The sequence below is a fragment of the Chinchilla lanigera genome, unplaced genomic scaffold, assembly GCF_000276665.1.
Source record: "Chinchilla lanigera isolate Chin_1 unplaced genomic scaffold, ChiLan1.0 scaffold00001, whole genome shotgun sequence".
NCBI classification, from domain to species: domain Eukaryota; kingdom Metazoa; phylum Chordata; class Mammalia; order Rodentia; family Chinchillidae; genus Chinchilla; species Chinchilla lanigera.
This window is the reverse complement of record NW_004955402.1, coordinates 32002163-32020764: the sequence shown is the minus strand read 5'-3', so window position 1 is coordinate 32020764 and position 18602 is coordinate 32002163. Positions and strand designations below refer to the sequence as shown.

Genomic DNA, 18602 nt, shown 5'->3' with positions numbered 1-18602 from the left:
ACTCTTGTGTCCCCTGTCAGCTGGGCCATGATGGTGCCTCCCCTGAGAGCTGCTGGCTGGTGGAGGAGCTGTGTCTGGCAGTGCCAACCCAGGGCACCAAGTACACTGTGCGCTGCAACTGCTGGCTCGCCAAGGACCGAGGTGACGGTGTCACCTCCAGAGTCTTTGACCTCCTGGATGCCTTGGTAGTGAACATTGGAGTGAAGGTATGGGGGAGCTGGGTGTATATTGCTAGCGGGGACAGCAAGGACATGGGCGGGAGAGAGGGAGACAGGAGACTCATCACCAAGCCACTGGCAGAAGCAGCAGCCTGGTATGCTGGCTAGGCTCACTGTGTTAGGAGTCAGGTGACTCTACTTCCTTTTGGTCTACTATTGTGTGGTCTTGGGAAAGTCACCTGGCCTCTCCGAGTTTTGCTCTTCTCGTATACCACATGGAAATAGTACTTCCCTTCATTGCCTATCCTGTTTCAGATCTTGGTGAGCATAAACTCTCCAGGGAAAGCTTCAGAAAGTGACAGGCCCACATGGTCATGCAGGGTCACTGTCTTCCCAGGGTACTCACCTACACCATGGCATGGGCATAGGGAATGATGGCACTTGGGGTACTCTGAGCCTCTAGATCTCATGATGTGGTGAATGTTTCTACACAAGTCCCTTCTTCTTGAGAAGACAGTTCTGAGGAACATGCTCCACATCTAACTGGATATGGGACAGGTTGTGTGAGCTCACAGGTGAGGGCCAGGCAGGAAGCAGGGTGGTAGAATGTCTAGAGGCCAAGGGCCTTCCGTTACCTGACTCTGTGGGCTTCTCTTTCTCTCTCATAAATTGTGGAATCAACAGATGACCTGGCTCTTACCTTTGTCTCTAAATCCAAGCCAGTGGCTCAGGTCTCAAAGGCCGGACTTCCCTTCGTGGGAGCAGCAGGAAGGGCTGTGTTGTTCTGGACACCAAACTCCTCTTGGGCAGAGTGTGGGTGCTGCCCTCGCTCTTCTATCCCAGGGAGTGGAGCTGAAGTCTACAGCACAGACAGCTTCCCCTCCCAGACCTGTCCATCTACAGTAGGACTATGGTGTAGGTGAGCACACCACTCATCACAGGCCTCTGATCCACTTCCCAGCCTGTGGCCACCCCTAGCACACAACACACCCCACCCATGGCAGAAAATCCACCCCACGCTCCTGCTATTCCTGGAACAAAAGAACGCAAGCATGTCACTATACAAAGCACCATGGGCCCTTTGGACTGGCCCTCTCCCCACGACACCTGATAGCACGCTGAAATTACAGGAGCCCTGCTTCTGCCTCTTCTTGGAAACTCACCAACTACATAAAAAGGGATGTGCCTGTGTAAAGAAGAGACAGATGGACGTGAGAAATTCAAGGGCAGGGGTTCACCACCCGGCCACCAAGGCATTCATTTTATTACTCTCTTTGGAGGGGGGGTGGTACCAGGAATTGAACTCAGGACTTTGTGCAACTTGTTAGGCAGGTGCTATGCAGCTGAGCTATCTCCCCAGCCCCAATTACTCTATAGTTTATAACTGTCTGGATAAGACCAAAAAGTGCCCGGCTCTGTCTGTGTTCCCAGGAGCCCCTCCTGCCCATCACAAGTGCCCTTGGTGAGCAGCCAGGGGGTTGTCTAGTGGGAGCTGGCCTGGGGGTCCGCCCTGCACAGGGCACTTCTGATCTGGAGGCATCATGGTGGAGACTTCAGATGCTGCCAGGAAGGTACCCACCTACTAGGCCCAGTGGTGAGGGCATAGCCGCTGTGGTCACTACCTGGGGTTCTGAGATAGGCTTTCTAGGCAGTGAAGCCAGACACTCACCTAGGCGAGATAGGACACGGCAGCCAATGAAGGCAGGCAAGGGCCAGTGATGTTCCAAGGAGAGAGTCAGAAGGGTCTTGCCTCCTTTCCTGAACTTGTAGCCTAAATGGATAGTCCGTGACCACCTAATGAGAGGAGCAGAGTAAAGATCCAGGGCCAGAGAAGACTCCAGAGTGTTTTCTTGTGCTACCTCTTGTCCCAGTGCTTCCCTCAGAGCAAGACCAAGGCAGGGCCTCAGGGAAGACAGCCCCTCCCTGGGAAGGGCAGCTCTCCTTACCCTCCAGTGGAGACAAACAAAGGGAGTTCAATTTTTTTTGAGCCAATCTTAAGCAAAAGAGCAAAATCCCAATCTAAACGTAAAGATTAAGTAAATAGACAATGGTTCCACTTTCCAGGTGGGCTGAGACGGGATTCTCTCAAATGTTACCCTCACCTGCAGCAGCCAGCCTTGCTCACAGACCTTGGGGTATGAGCTGGCTGTGGCAGGAAGTGGGGACACCAGAACTGCTGCTGCTTCTCGAGACCTTGCACGTAGCAGACCAGGCACTAGGCCCTAACACAAACTACCTGAAGCTCTCTCAACTCTGCCAGAACTGTGCCCCTGTTTCCCACAAGGGATGCAGAGGCTGAAGAGGGGGACATCTGCTCAAGGTCAAAGGCTAGTAGGAGGCAGATCGCAGATTTAAGTGGACCTCTGGTACCTGGCCCCTCAAAGCCACTGTCTTGCCACGGTGCCCTGCTAGCATGTAGGGACTGACTGAATCAGTTAACAGTGACTCGGCCATGTTCCCACTGCACAGCGCCCTCTGCTGGAACTGGACTCCTTTCCAGCGCTAGACTGGGCACAGGGTGGCCTCAAAGAATGGCAGTCTTGACCCTGGCTCTCCAGGCATGCGCACTGGCTGCGGGGAGAGCCCTTTTCAGAGCCAGGAGGTTTGGAAAGTATACCTTCTTTCCCCAGGGGGACGGAGACCTGTTGGGTCACTTGGTAGGGGAGGCTTAAGCCCAGGGCCACATCCTTCTCACGGCAGGTGCTTTATGAAATGACAGTGTGGACAGGTGATGTGGTCGGCGGGGGCACTGACTCCAACATCTTCATGACCCTCTATGGCATCAACGGGAGCACAGAAGAGGTGCAGCTGGACAAAAAGAAGGCCAGGTACCTGGAAGAAGCCTACTCGCATCCCCCAACACATCCAACTCCCTGATCCCTGCCCCACCCTGCCTTCAACCACACTGGTTCTGTCACACCTGTGGGGCCTTCCAGCCACTACTCATTCTGTCTCAACACCTTTCTCTTTCAAGACCCAGCCCAAACCTACCTCCTCCAGGAGGCCCTCCTCGGTCACCACAGTCCAGAGTGACTCTTCCTTCTGTCTTCCTCTCTTCCTTCTGTCTTTCATCCAGTCATGCAAAGGTGTTCACTGTAAGGTCTGCACATTGGATAGATGATGGTGTTGCATGGTTAATTTCTTAGTTTGTTTCATTGTGCTGTGGTAGTATTTGTTTCATTACATTGACATTAGGGTGAAGGATACACAGAAATCTTCTATTTTGCAACTTTTTGGGTGTAAAATGATTGTCAAATCAAAAGTAATCAATTTTCAAAATGTTAAAGAGCAGTTGAACACCTAGTCAGGCCAGGCACTGACTCCGGTGGTAGAGAAGGAGGAGGACCAGGAGAGGCAAGGGCCCTCAACCCGCATGACTCACCAGCGAAGGAAAGCAACCCACTTTGTCCTTCCCTCACCCCAGGAGGGCTGTTGCTGTCACCCCATGTCCACAGGTAAGAAACTCAGGTACAGCAAGGTGGAGTCTTAATGCACCAGTCCCATAACCCGAGTCACCCTGGTGGTCCCCAGTCCTAAGCTTTGGGTTCTGTTAAACAGTGGTTAGAAGTGACAGTAAGGTGGACCTCCTAGAATACTTACTATCTGTCCCTGTCATTGGCTCCTCAGTGTAGACAGTCCAGGGTTTGTGTTGTTTTTCCAAGTGCAAGCATCATAACCCCAATATCCCCGGCCCCTGCAATCTAAATGCCAGAAGAGAGAGACTCGGGGCCCAATCCTAAGATTTTTAAAACCCACCCACAGCCACTTTCCATCAAATTACCTGTGCCCCTCCCCTAGCTGGATAGCAGGGTCCAAGCCAGCTTCTTTCCTTCTGAGTCCCTTGCTCTTCCTGCTTTGCCCTCCCACTGCGGACACTCACTGAGGTGGTGCTGAGGATGAGACTGGAGGTGGTGATGATAGTGATGGTGAGGATGATGATGGTGGTGAAGTGGGTGACAGAATGAGGACTCTGAAGCTCTTGGGGACCAGGCAAGGATTTCTTCCCATGGACAGATTAGCCCATGAGGGCCTGATCTTTGTCCTTCCTCCACAGCTCATCCCAGGGTCTCATGGGAATAGTTTTATCTACTTCCTCTTAGCACTTCCGCCCTTCTGCTATGCACCTCCTGGGATTCTTCCCTAGAGCAATCAGCAGTGGTGATGACCATGACAATGGCTGACACCTACTGAGATTACAGAACTGGCGGTGTTGTCAGTGCTTTTTAATCAACATTAATTTTCAACAGCCTCTGCAGTCTGCACTGTTATCATCTCCACTTTATAATAAGGTGCTGGGGACACAGAGAGGTGAAATAACTTACCCAAGATCACACAGCTAGTAAGTGGGAGAACTGAGATTTGAACTCAGGCAGTTGGAGGAGTAAATGGAGGTCCACTGAGAATAGCGGTTGTTTATTTGGAGCTTGCTGTAGCAAGAAGTCAGTCACCATCGCCAGGCATGGCAGGGGCTCAAAGGCTGTCGGAAGAGGGCAAACCATTCACACTGAAGGATTATTTGTGGCATAGTGAGGCTACAGGCGCACAGGGGAGAATCGGTCATCCTGTGAGTGTATTAGCAGATTTGGGTCTCTCCGGCTGGTACTGACTTGAGAGCAGGGACAACATAAGAAGGCCTAGCAGACACAGACTAGGTCCTAATCATCCTGAGCCCATTGCCATACAGGTCATGGTTTTAGGGCCTCTATTATCATGCATGGTCTGGCTACTGAGCCTCTGTGCATCAGACCCTGATAGCCTCCCCCTCTAATCTCCACCCAGTCCTGGTTCCTGGCCCTTTTGGATCATTATGTCACACTTGCCTTCCACCTTAATTTGTAGATACCCAAGATGTTAAATGCTGGTGAGAGAGGCAGACCTCTCCTCTCTGGGAGTGTCTAAGTCCCAAAACATGGTGCTTGGAATGTTGCTCATCATTATAAACACAACCATATTGTAAATGCTTCCAGGCACCTTGTTCCTTAAAAGATGTTTTTCTGAATGCAGATTTATTTTGTAAGTAGAGCCAGCATTTCTCAGGTACCCTAGCCTGCATGCCCAGAACCCTCAGGGAATGCTTGGTTTTATTGCATTTCTGTGTGGCTGGATGGTGCACCTGTGTCTTGGGGTCCTTATTACGGTGTCTGCACCTTGCCTGGGGGACTTGTATAGAAAGGCCCACAGGGCAAGTGTCATGGACACAGCTTGTTGCTGTGCAAGGCAATGCTTTCCCCCAGGAAAGGCTGCAGGGCCAAGATGGAGTACACAGAGAGAGACAGCATGACAGTCTGGCCACTGCAGTACCCCTGTGGTCAGATGCTGTACCCAGAGGCCAGAGCTCAACACTAACCAAAGAAATTCTCTCAGCCCTTCTCTCCAGATGAATATAGGTGGAAGAACTGGAAGGAATAAAGATAGAGCATCTCTGCAATGATGAAGTCATTCTGCAGAAAAATAATAATAGCAACAAATGAAACATTACCTTCTATTTGCTAGCATTTTACAGTTGTCAGCAGCGTTACCTAAGCTGGGGCTGCTAGGCTCAGTCATGCAGATTGCACATAGAAAAATGTAAGTGATACTTTCTAGAGTTGTACAGTGTACAACCTGCCCCACCATTCATGGTGGCCCTGTCACTCATAGAGTCTCATTTAAAGCTTTTCAAGTATGAAATTCTTTTTTGCCTCTGGAGTTGATTTTATATCCATCTGGTCTCCAAGTTAGTTTTGCAGAATTGCAGTTAGTGTCAGGCTCTCCAGATTACAGGTGAGGAAACCCACTTCCAGAAAGGGCTGCAACTGTTCAAAATGACTGAACAGTTCACTCAATCAATCACTCATTCACTCAGTCTCTCAGAATGAGTTTAGAACCCAGAAGCAGTAACTCTTGACTCAGGGCCTTTTCTACCAGCCAAACCCACCAAGCCCGGTCCTTTGGGAACACATTTGAGTGCAAGAGCCAGGCTCTTGGGAAGTTGCTGGGAGCAGACTAGGGCTGTGTAGAGACCTCATCATCTCTCCTTACCCTACACCTGCTCTGGCTATGCCCAGCTTCCCCTCTTTATGCTCCTGCTCCTGGTCCCCAGGTTTGAGCGGGAGCAGAATGACACCTTCATCATGGAGATACTGGACATCGCTCCATTCACCAAGATGCGGATCCGCATCGACGGCCTGGGCAGCCGACCTGAGTGGTTCCTGGAGAGGGTGAGTGTCCAGGCCCCACCCACCTCGCCTCCCTGCTCTGCTGGGTTATCAGTGCCTCTCATTAAAATGCCAGTGCTTTTGAGGAGGGCTGTTTCATGAGCCTCACTGATCCAACTTGCCCTTGGCATAAATTCATCAGAATGGAGTTTGTGTCCAGAGAGAGTGGAATGGGCTGCTGGAGCCCATGGCTTGAGCTGTCATGGCAAGCTGGACACCCTGGAGTCAGGGAGCCCTGTGATGGGCTTCCTCTGGGATGCGAGTTGGGAAGGTTAAGAAAGGAGACATAACTGAGACATAAGGAGGTTGTCACAGGGGTGGGAACAGGTGGCCTTCCAGGCCTCCAGACAGGGGGCTTCCTGTGCTCCCCCAGGTCAGTGGCTGCCTCTTTCCATCTTTGCCCCTGCCACAGGAGAAGCCTGAGGCTGTCCATCAGCAGCGCCACTGGATCCCAGTCTGTGGATTCTTGGTGCCAGGGTACCAAGACCTCCCCCACAACAGCCGGGGGTTCTCAGTCCCATCTCCACTTGCCCGTCCCTGGCACATGTGTGCCACCGACTGTTTCCCCCAAGGGAAGCAGGCTGCTGCTCCTTGCAATCTACATTTTGCAGTTTGCTTGCCTCTCCCAGCCTCGTGGAGTCTTGGGCTGCAGGCTGCCCAGGGGGAGGCACTAACCCTTACTACCCTGGAACAGAGATGAGGGTCCCCAAAGCCTGGGCCAACAAGACTATGTTTTGATGGGAACTAACATGATACAAGGGGTCCACTGTGCTTTCTATGTGGCTCAAAGCTGGAGGCCATGGCCACCAAGAGGAACCTGACCTGTAACCCTCCAGTTGCAGCAAGGACAAAGACTAAGATGACAAAGATGAAAGTCCTGAAAACGTAACCTCAGTGTCACATGAGCTGTGAGCTCTACAACATGTGTGGTACTGGTGTGAGTGAGGTTGCCTTCCTTAGACAGTAGTGTCCTTGGGCTGCCATGACAAAAGACCATGGGCTGGGGACAGCAGGCCTTTATTATCTCACAGTTCTGGAGGCTGAAAGTCCAAGATGGAAGTGGGGGGCGCTCCCTTGGGAGGCATGAGGAAGGATCTGCTCTAGCCCATGCCTGCCCGTGCACAGTGGCAGCACTGCACCAGCCTTCCCAGGGCACTCTCCTGTGTCTACCTTTCCCCTCTTGTAGGGCAGAGAAACACGGGTGATATTAAATTAGGGCCCACTCTACTGACCTCACCTGAAGTGATCACACCTGTGACAACCACTTTCTCAATGAGGTCACATTCCAGGGGGCCTGTGGGTTAGGACTCCTGCAGACACAATTGGGTGGGTCGGGGAACACTATTTCACCCATAACACAGCCTTCCACTCTCCTACCTGAGTAGTTAATCATACCTCATCCACCAAAGGCCATCTGTCCTCTGTCCCCTCAGGCTCTTCCTCTCCTGTTCAGACTTTAACAGATTTCTCTTGCACTGACAATATGGTGCCATACTCAGGACAATCTGGCAAATGTCATCAGTTCACGCTCCCTGGTGTTTGTGGCCAGCAGTGGCTTGGTTGGTCTGTTTTTCTGTCCCTCACTCAGCAGACACTTCTGGTGTACCATGACAGGCATCTTTCAGAGGCATTGTCACTTCCTACACCCTCCAGGTGGAGGAGTCACTACGGACTTTTAGACCCTGAAGTCTGGGTCACAGAACTCCCCTCAGGTCTGGGACCTTGGGTCACTGGGGTTCAGGAGGAGCTGCACTCAGTGGGCCAGCTGGGAAAAGGAAGCATGTTCCTGCGTGGGTCCCTCCCCAGATCCTGCTGAAGAACATGAGCACCGGAGACCTGACCATGTTCTACTACGGAGACTGGCTGTCACAGCGGAAGGGCAAGAAGACACTGGTGTGCGAGATGTGTGCTGTCATTGATGAGGAGGAGATGATGGAGTGGACATCCTATACCGTCACGGTGAAGACCAGCGATGTCCTGGGTGGGTTGCTCCCTGCCCACACCCTACCATCCTTGTCCCCCACCCTCAAATTCTGGCTCAGTACCTGGTTTCCAGCTAGGGCATTTCTTCTCACATAGCCATCTGAAAGCTAGCCAGTCCACAGTGTGTCATTTCTGCCTGGACAAAGTATCTCCATCCAGGGACCAAAACGGCTCCTTCCCTACCCCTCAGAGAAGTGAGGGAGAATGTATTTGGGTGTCTGGTCTGCACTTTTAGAAGGGCCAAAGGGCTTGGGATCCAGAGCGCTCTGTCTTCCTGCTGCTGCCAGCCACCCCTTACCCAGGGCTGTGCATTTTGGGCATGCTCAGGGTCCTTCTTACACCCAGGTGCTGGGCAACCCTCTCCTGTGTGCCAGCTCTCATCTGCAGTCTAAGGATAGAGTGTGACTATCACAGAACCTTACAGGTCTGACACTTGGGTGTGAGAAATTCAGCACTGAGTGGCCAGGCTCTGACAGGTGCCAGCCCAGGATTCTACCAGGGAACCCAGAGCAGGACAGAAGTTAGGGTCATGGGAACTTCCAAGAGGTGATGTCAGAGCCAAGTCCAGAAAGACAAACAGAAGCTACTTAGGCAGATGGAACACTCAGAGGAAAGGCTTCCAAGCAAATCCAGGAAGAAAAAATTAAAATCCAGGGTCAAAGACAAGAGCTCCCCGTCTTCGGAAACCCACTTATGTGTAGCCACCAAGGCAAGGCCTCCTACCTACCTCCCTCTATGCCAAGCCTCTCTAAGAGCCATTGCAGGAAATCTGGCAAACTCATCCTGGTTGTAAATGACTTGTGAAGGATTACCTTGTTGGCCATGGTAGCTTATGATTTTCACAGAAGCACTTAACCAAAGAAATGGAGGTCTCATGAGAGATTCTCGGGCATAAATGGTGGGTCAGTAAATCTGGTGAAATTCGCTTTCATCTCCTCCCCTTTCTCCTCACAACAGACCCTTCCTTCTTCATATTAAAAGTTCAAACTCCACGTGTTTTCATGCCTTTCTGTCCCGCACAGTGTGCTTTCAGAAAATAATCGCTAAATTCACAATAACATCAAGTGTGAGTCAGACAAGCCTCACAGGGTCCCTCTTCCAAAGACATTTGCATTTATTTATTTAGTGGTACTGGGGATTGAACCCAGTGAGTTTGCATTGAACTACATCCTCGGCCCTTTTCTAAAATTTTGAGATAGGGTTTTGCTAAGTCACTAATCTACTGAGGCTGGGCTCAAACTCACTGTCCTCCTGCCTCATCATCCTGAGTAGCTGGGATTACAGGCATGCACCACCACACCATGCTAACATTTGCTTTGTAGCTGAAGACTTTATATACCTCCATTTGGCTTAATCGAATGAGATGATACTCTAGGAGTGTCAATCAGAGGTAGACTTGAGGGAGTACAAACCTTCATGTTTTTTCCTGAACCCGGTTCAAGCAGAAGAAAGCCTGTGTGTTTAACTGTAAAGCCAGGCTGCATGGCATGCCTTCCCCCCTGACCCTGCCAAATAAGTGCATTTTCTGCTAAAATATTCACAGCTGTATGACTGCAATAAACCAACAGCATTTGGAAGGCACAAAGAAAAGGCACATTATAGAACTGGAGACTTTCAGTTCCAGGACATTCACCAGTCCCTTGTGACCTCTCTTCTGGCCTGTCAACTCCACACTGCATATCTGTCCCCTGGCTCCTCTGAGGAGCCAGGAGCAGGGCCAGAGCAAGGGGGCTCTGTGTCTGAGACTGGCACCCAGAGCCTTCTCCTGTGCACCCCAGGAGCAGGCACCGATGCCAACGTGTTCATCATCATCTTTGGGGAGAACGGAGACAGCGGAACCCTGGCCCTGAAGCAGTCGGCCAACTGGAACAAATTTGAGCGGAACAACACGGACACATTCAATTTCTCCGACATGCTGAGCCTAGGCCACCTCTGCAAGCTGCGGATCTGGCATGACAATAAAGGTAGCTCCTGCTTCTGGCCAGGGTGGCGGGGGTGGGGGGGAGCAGCCCTTGGCTCTCCTCAGGGACTCTCCCTGCCTCCCAGGCCCCAAGGTGACTCTACCTACTCCAGGAGGCAGGCAGCTCAAAACAGCTGATTACCATCATCCTGGCAGTGCCGTCAGTTAGGACTAAGGTCTCTGGGCAGATCACAGGGGTGAAGCTTAACTCTTCCTGCTTCCTCCTGGGCAACTCATGGTTTTTCACTTTTATGATGTCACAGCATAAATTCTACTTAGTTTAGTCATAAAAATTAAGGAAAAGGGGCTGGGCTGGGGTAGTGGTCTTACCTCACGCGCATGAGGCTCTAGGTTCAACCCCTAGCACTGCAAAAAGGAGGAAGGGGAGGAAGAAAGGAAGAAAGGAAAGAAAAAGTAAAAAGAACTATCTTCCAAATTCACATCCCATGGATTTTCTATAAAGGATTATGCTTGTTTGTTTATAATAGTAAGCCTAAAAATGGCTAAATTCACTTATAAAGTATGAAACAGGATATAAACCAAGTGAGAAATTCATTTCTTAACTTCAAAGTACATAAGGAATACATTGTCATATCTGTAACTGTGATGACGTTTATGTTCTCAACATTTCTTTGATTAGCACTTAGCTGTCTTCAGCTCTCTCTATGTTCTCTGGCTTTCTGCCTGTAAGTTCTATTTGATGTATGAGAATTGAATGGTTTGTTATATACCAAATTTCACTTCTGCCATGCAGACTACTTCCCTAACTCCTCTCTCTCTCTTGACTTGTGCTGAGGCAGCCTCTGCCCCGCTGTGAAGTCAAGGTCTTCTGTAGGCTGTGCTCCGTGTCCCCCTCCAGCTTACAGAGCTTCGCTGATGCTGGGTTTCTCCCCACTTCTTGCACATTCCCACTGCAGATGAGCCCACCCCTCATGTCACAACAAACCCAACTCCAGTTGGCAACCACTTTCTTAAAGAGGCTTCACTGTTTTGCTCTAACGTGGGGGAAGTAGTTAAAATGTTTCCCCTAACACTGAATATGCTCAGACTAAATACAGATAAAATAGCCATTCTTCAAAGCAGTAAAATAATGAATACTTGCACAGCATTCCAGTTTTCTGATTACCTGTACATGCGTTCAGGCTTCCATACACCAAAAGTGTCCTGTTGTGCCTGGAACTTGTGGAAGTCACAAACATTTGATTTTTTTAAAAACACTTTGTGTTTTAACAAGACACAACATCACATTATTACATTATTATCCTTCTTCTACAACCAAAGAATGTGGAGGCCTGGGGTGAGTGGAATGTCTTGGGATCTCGCGGGAAGAAAGGGCAGAGGCACTGCTAGCTGCAAGTCTTCTAGAGCCTGTTGTGACACCCTGTGTTGTGCATGGCCCGTCCTGGCAGCCACAGCTGGCACACAGTTACCTGCCACTGTGCCAGAGGCTCAAGCAGGAAGATGATGGACAGCGCTCTCTGTCGGTGTTTGCTAGGCTCCCCAGTATGTTTGCTGTCAGAGAGCATAAGGAGTGCGAAATAGTCTTGTTCAGAAAAGATACAGTGAAATGAGACTCCTCTTCCTCACCTGCCCATTTAAATGGCATCTTGAGTGTGGTCAAAGAACCATACCTGTAGAAATTCTCAATTGTCCTTCATGAAGGAGGAAACAAAACAAAGAGCCCTGAGCTTCCCCCCTGCCCTCCCATTGTTCATCATGATCATCTTAGGACCAGTGACAGAGTAGCTGGTGGCTGAAAGTCTGACAGAACAATAATCATCACATTCATGGAGATTGTCTTATGCCCCAGACACTTCCCAAGGGCAGGGTGAGCCTCTGCCAATGGCACTCCACAGTGGATCTCTCAGTCAAGACAAGTGTGAGTGCACCAAGCCCTGCATGTGTGACACCACTGGTCTAATTAGAGAAACTTGATAGACTAAATGGATGAAGCTGAGCAAAGGGTTTGGGGTTGGAGCACAGTGGGGAGCAGAGTTGGGACTCAAATGTTGTCAGCTCCCCAGCCCACAGAGAACTAAGAAATACCACATCTTTTAATCTCTGCCTTAGAGGCAACAGAACAAAAGAAACTAAAGTGCTGAGAAGGAAGAAATAGTATTCCCAGGCAGTCTAAGGCATTCCATGAGGTTCAACCACAGACGGTACTGCGTTTCCCAGCCTTGTGACCAACCTCCCAATCAGGCTGCAAAAGTTTGTAGGCAAGAATTTCACGTAGGCTAGATAATCTCCCTTTTCCAAGAAGGAAGACCATGCCAGGGTCACTTACAGTATGATTGTTTGATTCAACAGCACTGTAACTCGATCTGAAGGAAACTTTCATTCATTCAAGGTGAGGGTGGAGAGACTGGCCAGGACATCCGTGTTAAAGACTACGCTTTTGGAGACGTCATTTAACAGTCTTCAGGCTCTGTGGAACTGTCCGGGGTTCTGACTCCTCCTCTGCTTTCTGTTGCCTCTGGACTCTACAGCCTGATCCTGAGTTCCTACCTTGAGGGCTGATTATTTTCAGCTTGGGCTGCTATAGACATCTAGATGCTTGGCAAGGTAGTCCAGCTTACCATGTATTCCACCCTGGATTCATAAATGGTAGAGCGATGCTGATTTAAGATTAGAACTCATTTCCTTGAGTCCCACCTACAAAAGCCTCCAGCTCCAGCTTCAGCTCCATCTTTTCCAATCCTGAGCCTCTCCTAACTAAGCCCTTTGCTCCTCCACTGATTTCTTCTGGAGCCGCCACACCTTCATGGTTGCCCTCACCTTCCATCTCAGACTGTTTCCCATGAAAAACCTTCCAGAGTCCTCTGAGGTATTCCTGCCTCCACACCATCCCTTCCTCCCCATCTAGGAAAGTAGATCCTTATGTATTTGTGAAGGAGTTTAAAAGGTCATGCAGTAACATTTCAGCACTCAGGGATATTATTTCTTTCTAGTGATGTCTAAGTTTTTTCCTTTCTTATTTTTTTCTCCTTGCTAACATGACCTCTCCTTAGAAAAAATGAACAGTCCAAGTCCTTTATGACTGCAACCCTAACAATCCCCACAGTGTTCATATTGACATCACTTAAAAAGTCAAGTGCAGTTGGTTCTCATTATAGTCATGAACTATAAAATTGCTGTGAGTACTGAATTAGCAAATATTGAACCATGTCTCCCAGAGGACACACAGGGTTGGGTTCCTGTGAGCCTCTGGTTAAAACAACTGCAATACATAACCTTGTTTTATATGTGTGCCTGTTTAAAGGTATCTTATTTAATATATATTGTTTATTTGTTAACACTGAACTCAGAGCCAACAGCGCTGTAACTCGATCTGAAGGAAACTTACCTAACACATGTTTTCTCTGTAAGGTACATCCCACACTTTTTGCACTTAGAAGCACTAAGCAGCTCTTCAGCTTGGGGCTAAGTGCGATGTTTGGAGGCCATTTTTAAACAAAGAATTCACTAACAAAAAAGCACAAAAAAAGTGAAAATCTCGGTGCTAACAAGACAGGAAAAGGACATAGGCTCACAGTGTAAGAGCTGAACCCAAAAGGCCAGCTTGCCTCCCGTGGCCTCACCTGGGAACACGTGCACCAGGTGACTCAAACTTTTCGCCATGCTACATGTATTCATGAATAAGCACATGCATGGGAATTTGAGGATTACAAATAAATTTTAGCGAACAGGAAAATCTGCAAATTGGTAACATACAGAGAATCAACTCTATGTATTAATCTCTTACCGTCAGGCATTGTGTCCAGTTCTGAGGACAGAGCAGTAAGCAGTAGGCAAGTTTCCTGTTATCCTGAGCCAAGCTTGTAGCAGAAGAGTACATTTACTAAAGTAACTGATTTAAATAATTCTGAGTCTCTAAAATGGAGGTCCTGGGGTGCTAGACTGAGGACTCAAAGAAAGCCTCTCTGAAGAAACAATCTTTAAACTGAGACTTGAGGAATTAACGTGAAAAGGTACTCGGTGAAGTGTGGTGACTGCTAAAAAGGGGGGAGCACCTCTGAGGTGGAGTGAATAGCAAACAGAAAAGCCCTGAAATAGAAGAAACCTTGACAAATGCCACAAACTCAAGAAAAATCTAGAATGATTACAAAATAGGGAATGGAGTTGTAAGCTAAGGCATAGACAGGAGCAGGCCATGCATAATAAGGTAAGTCATGTCAAAGATTGGCTTTTTATCCCAACTCTACTGAGAAACATCAAAGAATTTAAGAACAGGAATCCCTTAGGGAAGATCATTGTACAAACTATGGGGAATAAGTTAGAGAAGAAAAATGAACCATCTTGTAGCCAGAAGATGCGTAAAAGATTGCTGAGAGAAGACAGTGTCTTGCAATATGATGGTAATGATGAGAATGGAGAAAAAGATAGGAAGATTTGAAAAATATTTAAGGCAGAGGTGAGGATACTTCTAGTCTTTCTTCATCTTAATAAGTTTAATTTAAAGGCCCTCAGAGATATCCAATGGGTGTCCAGCAACAGTGGGGTGAAGACTTGAGCAGGAAAAGTAGTGGGAGATACTGATCTGAGATGTTAATCTAAGAGTCATTAGTGCAGACATGGTATTGAAGCCACAAATAAGAGCAAATTAGAGTCTATGTAAAAGTGTAACTTAAGGAAGACAAGGGCTGCCCAGAGCAGATTCCCAAGAACTCCATCATTTAAGGTTAGATAATGAAAGGGAAGAAAGAGGGGAGTAGAATTATCTCTACATTATATACTTCCAAACTGAAATGTGCTTGAGGAGAAGAATGTGCGGACTGTAATGCCAAGGACTGTTCACTGGTCATGAATCCCAAGATGCGGTATGATGTTGCCCAACTCCAAAGTTTCCTGGACATAAATTTAGTAGAGGAAACATTAAGCCACGTTTGTTTTCAAATAGCAAAGCAATTCAAAATATTTAAAATGAAGATTTCTTCCTAGCAAATTCTTAGAGTTCCTTGATGAAAAACTTGGTTACATAGCTAACCATTCAAGTCACTGTCACAGAGAGAGAAGGGGGAGATGAATGACCTTTCATCATTCCTGGAGTGGTGTTTATCAGACAAAAGTGCTCTTTACTGCCCCTTAGGCAGGCACACACACACACACACACACACACACACACACACACACACACACACAATGTCAAGGAACCTTTCTCAACTAGCCTCACCCTCTCTGCTTTCTGAATCCTTCCTTTAATGCAAAATTGTCTTTTGATTCCTAATATTTCAATCCATCCAGGGAATAGTGAGGTACATCCAAGTTTGAGCAATAGGGATTCTCTAAGATGAACTATTTCCCTTCAAAAGATTTTCTTTTATTCACTCTCTTCCCTTTAGCAGCTACCTTAACTTTGAAGACAGCCCTTGTTTAAATTTTGCTGTACATGAAATCACACATCTTTTAGCCAAGTTAACAGTTATTCATAAGTACACACCCAAGAGATAAATGTACTCCTGCAATTCTCTTATTATGCTAAATCTTGTGCATCCTTAAAAATCCAGACTACCTACTGCCTTCTTAAGGAAGCTCCCTGATTATCCCAAATGAGGTTAGATGCTTCATACTCTGTGCTCCTAAACTTTTCTGCTCACACCTGTTTGTAGCACTGACAGTGCTGAATGGTCATGTCTTGCCAGGTACATCTGGTAGACTTTAAGTCTCTCTAGAGTAGAAACTTATTTGATTGACAAATGTAGTTCCAGTGCCTTGTACATGGCTAAGTCTTTAATAATAATGTAATTAATAAACTGATACCAAATATCAGCTCATAGCAGCTCTGAATCAGAACTTCCTGGAATTTTCTAGAATTTCATGGAGATCTCTTTTTAGATGTTTAAGCAGTCTCCAGATGCAGCACATCATATCTGATACTCTTAGTTAAAGCATGTGTAATTCTCCAACAGCAGGTAAACAATCCACCTCATCCCCAAACTCTTGCTTACTAAGAACCTCAGAATGTGATCAAACTTGGAAATAGGGTTTTGACAAATAGGATTCGTTAAGGATATTGAGATGAAATAAATTGTTCTAGATTTAGGCTGTATCCTAAACTCAAAGATGACTTGCACCCACATAAGAATGTGACAGAACATGCAAAGACGGAGAAAGGAGATCATGTGAAGGAGTCAGAGATTAGATGGGAGACAGCAGTTACCAGCTCAGGAAACCCAAAGATTGCTGGAGCTCTCAAAGTCAGGAAGAGAATCCTTCTCTGGATCATCCAGGGAAAGAATAGCCCTTCTGACATCTTGATATCAGATTTCTAGTCTCCAGAATTATAAGGTCATTTTGTTTTAAGCTGCCCAGTATGTGGTAATTTTTATAGCTGCCCTAAGAAATTGTTAACTCAAGGAAGAACTTTTGGAGAGTAATACAAACTTGCCCGGGGTCTCAAGTCCGTCTCTGCAAAACAGAATCTACCTCAGTATTCACTGCTGGGTAGGAAGATATTCAAAGCCACTTTGCCAAGGTAAAACACACCCAGTTAGAATGCAGTTCTGTCAAAAAGTCTGATGTCAGTGAGGTTAAGTACAGCAGCTTAAAACACGATGAGACTGGCAGCCCAGTGTCCTAACATTCAATGGAGTGTCAATTAATGACCTGTTTGGCAAACATGCTGCTCCCAGCTCTCACAGCTGGGGTCTCCATAGCCCAGAAATGACTTTGGTGGTAACTGGGACACAGAAACAAACTATTTTAGACATGAAAAGGAGGAAAAGCCTAGAGCTAATTGGCATCATAGACTAGCTTCCAATCCCACTCTGGGCTTCCAATTTAATTCTAGCCACTGGCACTTCTGTCTTGTGACCCAACTCCCACTGTGCATCCTCCCATGCTTGTATCTCCGGGCCTATGGGTAGAAAACCCCCTTATGTCCTCACCCTCTCATTGAACATTCTTCTTATTGCCCTGCCTTCCTCTAATCCCTGCCCTGAACAGTCAGCCTCTCTGTAACTACCTTCTCTCTCCTCCACTATCAATTCCACAAGTGCCATTGTCTTGTGCACTGCTCTTTCCCCGATGCCTACCACATCGCCTGTGTTATAAAATGAATTTAATATATTTTAATAGAATTTAATTGTATTCCTGTTTTGGGTTCTCAGATTCCTTCCTGTCTTTTCATGCCTGAGTCATAGGGAACTCTGTTTTCCCCAAAGTCAGAGTTCTCCTATGTGTTGGTGCTTTCAGAAACTGAGTCCTGGCCACAAATCCTAGACCCGTGACTAAGTCTTCCAGTACCAGCTGCGCCTTCTCCATGACACTGCTTGTGCACATGGCTAGACTGTCTCAGTTTGCTGGATACATTTGTCTACTGTGCTGTAAAACCTGACAACCAATTAGCTAATTCCTTCTATCTCATCACAGTCAAAACCATGAAAGAAGAGGGAGGATGTGCAGCATCGTGGACAGCTCTAAACAGCTCCACTGGGTAGCTACTTGCTATTATTATTTAGATGCCAGACTCCCCTGAAGGTTAGCACCTCACACCAAACCCACCTTACACAGTCAAAGCTTATCTAATGACCTTGACCCCATAACACCTCTTGGACTTAATGAAGTCCTGAGTCATTCATGTGACCCTCTTTCTTTTGTAGGCAGAGACACAGGCCTGTCTCTCTCCGGCCAGGCTTTAGGTCTGAAAGCAAGATACCCTTGGTAGGTCTTGAGGCTCAGCAGCAAAAGGAAGATTTCTGTATCTTCACGGAGACCGCATGGTTAAGATAGTGGGGCCATAAGAGAAACACAGAAGCCTAGGTACTGTGGCCAACTTCTTCATAGTAACTTTCTTTTCCAGGAATGAAGGTTTAAATGTTAATACCGGCCAAGATCGCTATACATGCTCTTTAAGCTGTGTACCACATTCTTTTCCTATTTAGTTTTTAAAAATTTTCAGCTACATTGTGCTTCCCTGTATAGAGATTTATAAAGACAAATATATTTTGTTTAAGAGCCTTCCACAAAAAAGCTGATAAACCCTAAACAAATATCAAATAAGGAAGGTTACAAATGTTCAGTTAAAGCCCAGCAATCTTCTCTATCCCAGAATCTGTCTTTCTGTTTGGGGTTGTTGTTTAACAAATGATTCATTTTTTTGAGAAAGTTTAAGCATGCACAAAAAGGATGGAAATAGTGTAATGCACTTCTGTGTCCCCATCTCCCAAGTTCAACAACTATCAGGATTTATCACATCAGCTTTACTTTTTTCTTTCTTGACTTTTATTTTGTTGGCTAGAGGATAGAAATTAAATCCTAAGCTTTGTGTCATTATATATTCATATATACATATAAATATAAACA

The 18602-nt window shown here is 47.3% G+C and overlaps 1 protein-coding gene across 2 annotated transcripts in view; it reads left to right on the top strand.

Annotated features, from left to right (window-relative positions):
* Loxhd1 (lipoxygenase homology domains 1) overlaps positions 1 to 18602 on the top strand; it is a 158425-nt gene that overhangs the window by 123276 nt on the left and 16547 nt on the right. Inside the window, exons 31-35 of one of the 2 annotated variants that reach the window (XM_005372875.2) lie at positions 21 to 206; positions 2859 to 2986; positions 6241 to 6358; positions 8162 to 8336; positions 10117 to 10302. In XM_005372875.2, the coding sequence (XP_005372932.1) occupies positions 21 to 206; positions 2859 to 2986; positions 6241 to 6358; positions 8162 to 8336; positions 10117 to 10302 (793 nt within the window). The remainder of the gene's footprint in view (positions 1 to 20; positions 207 to 2858; positions 2987 to 6240; positions 6359 to 8161; positions 8337 to 10116; positions 10303 to 18602) is intronic. The other variant, XM_005372874.2, reaches the window with a different exon arrangement.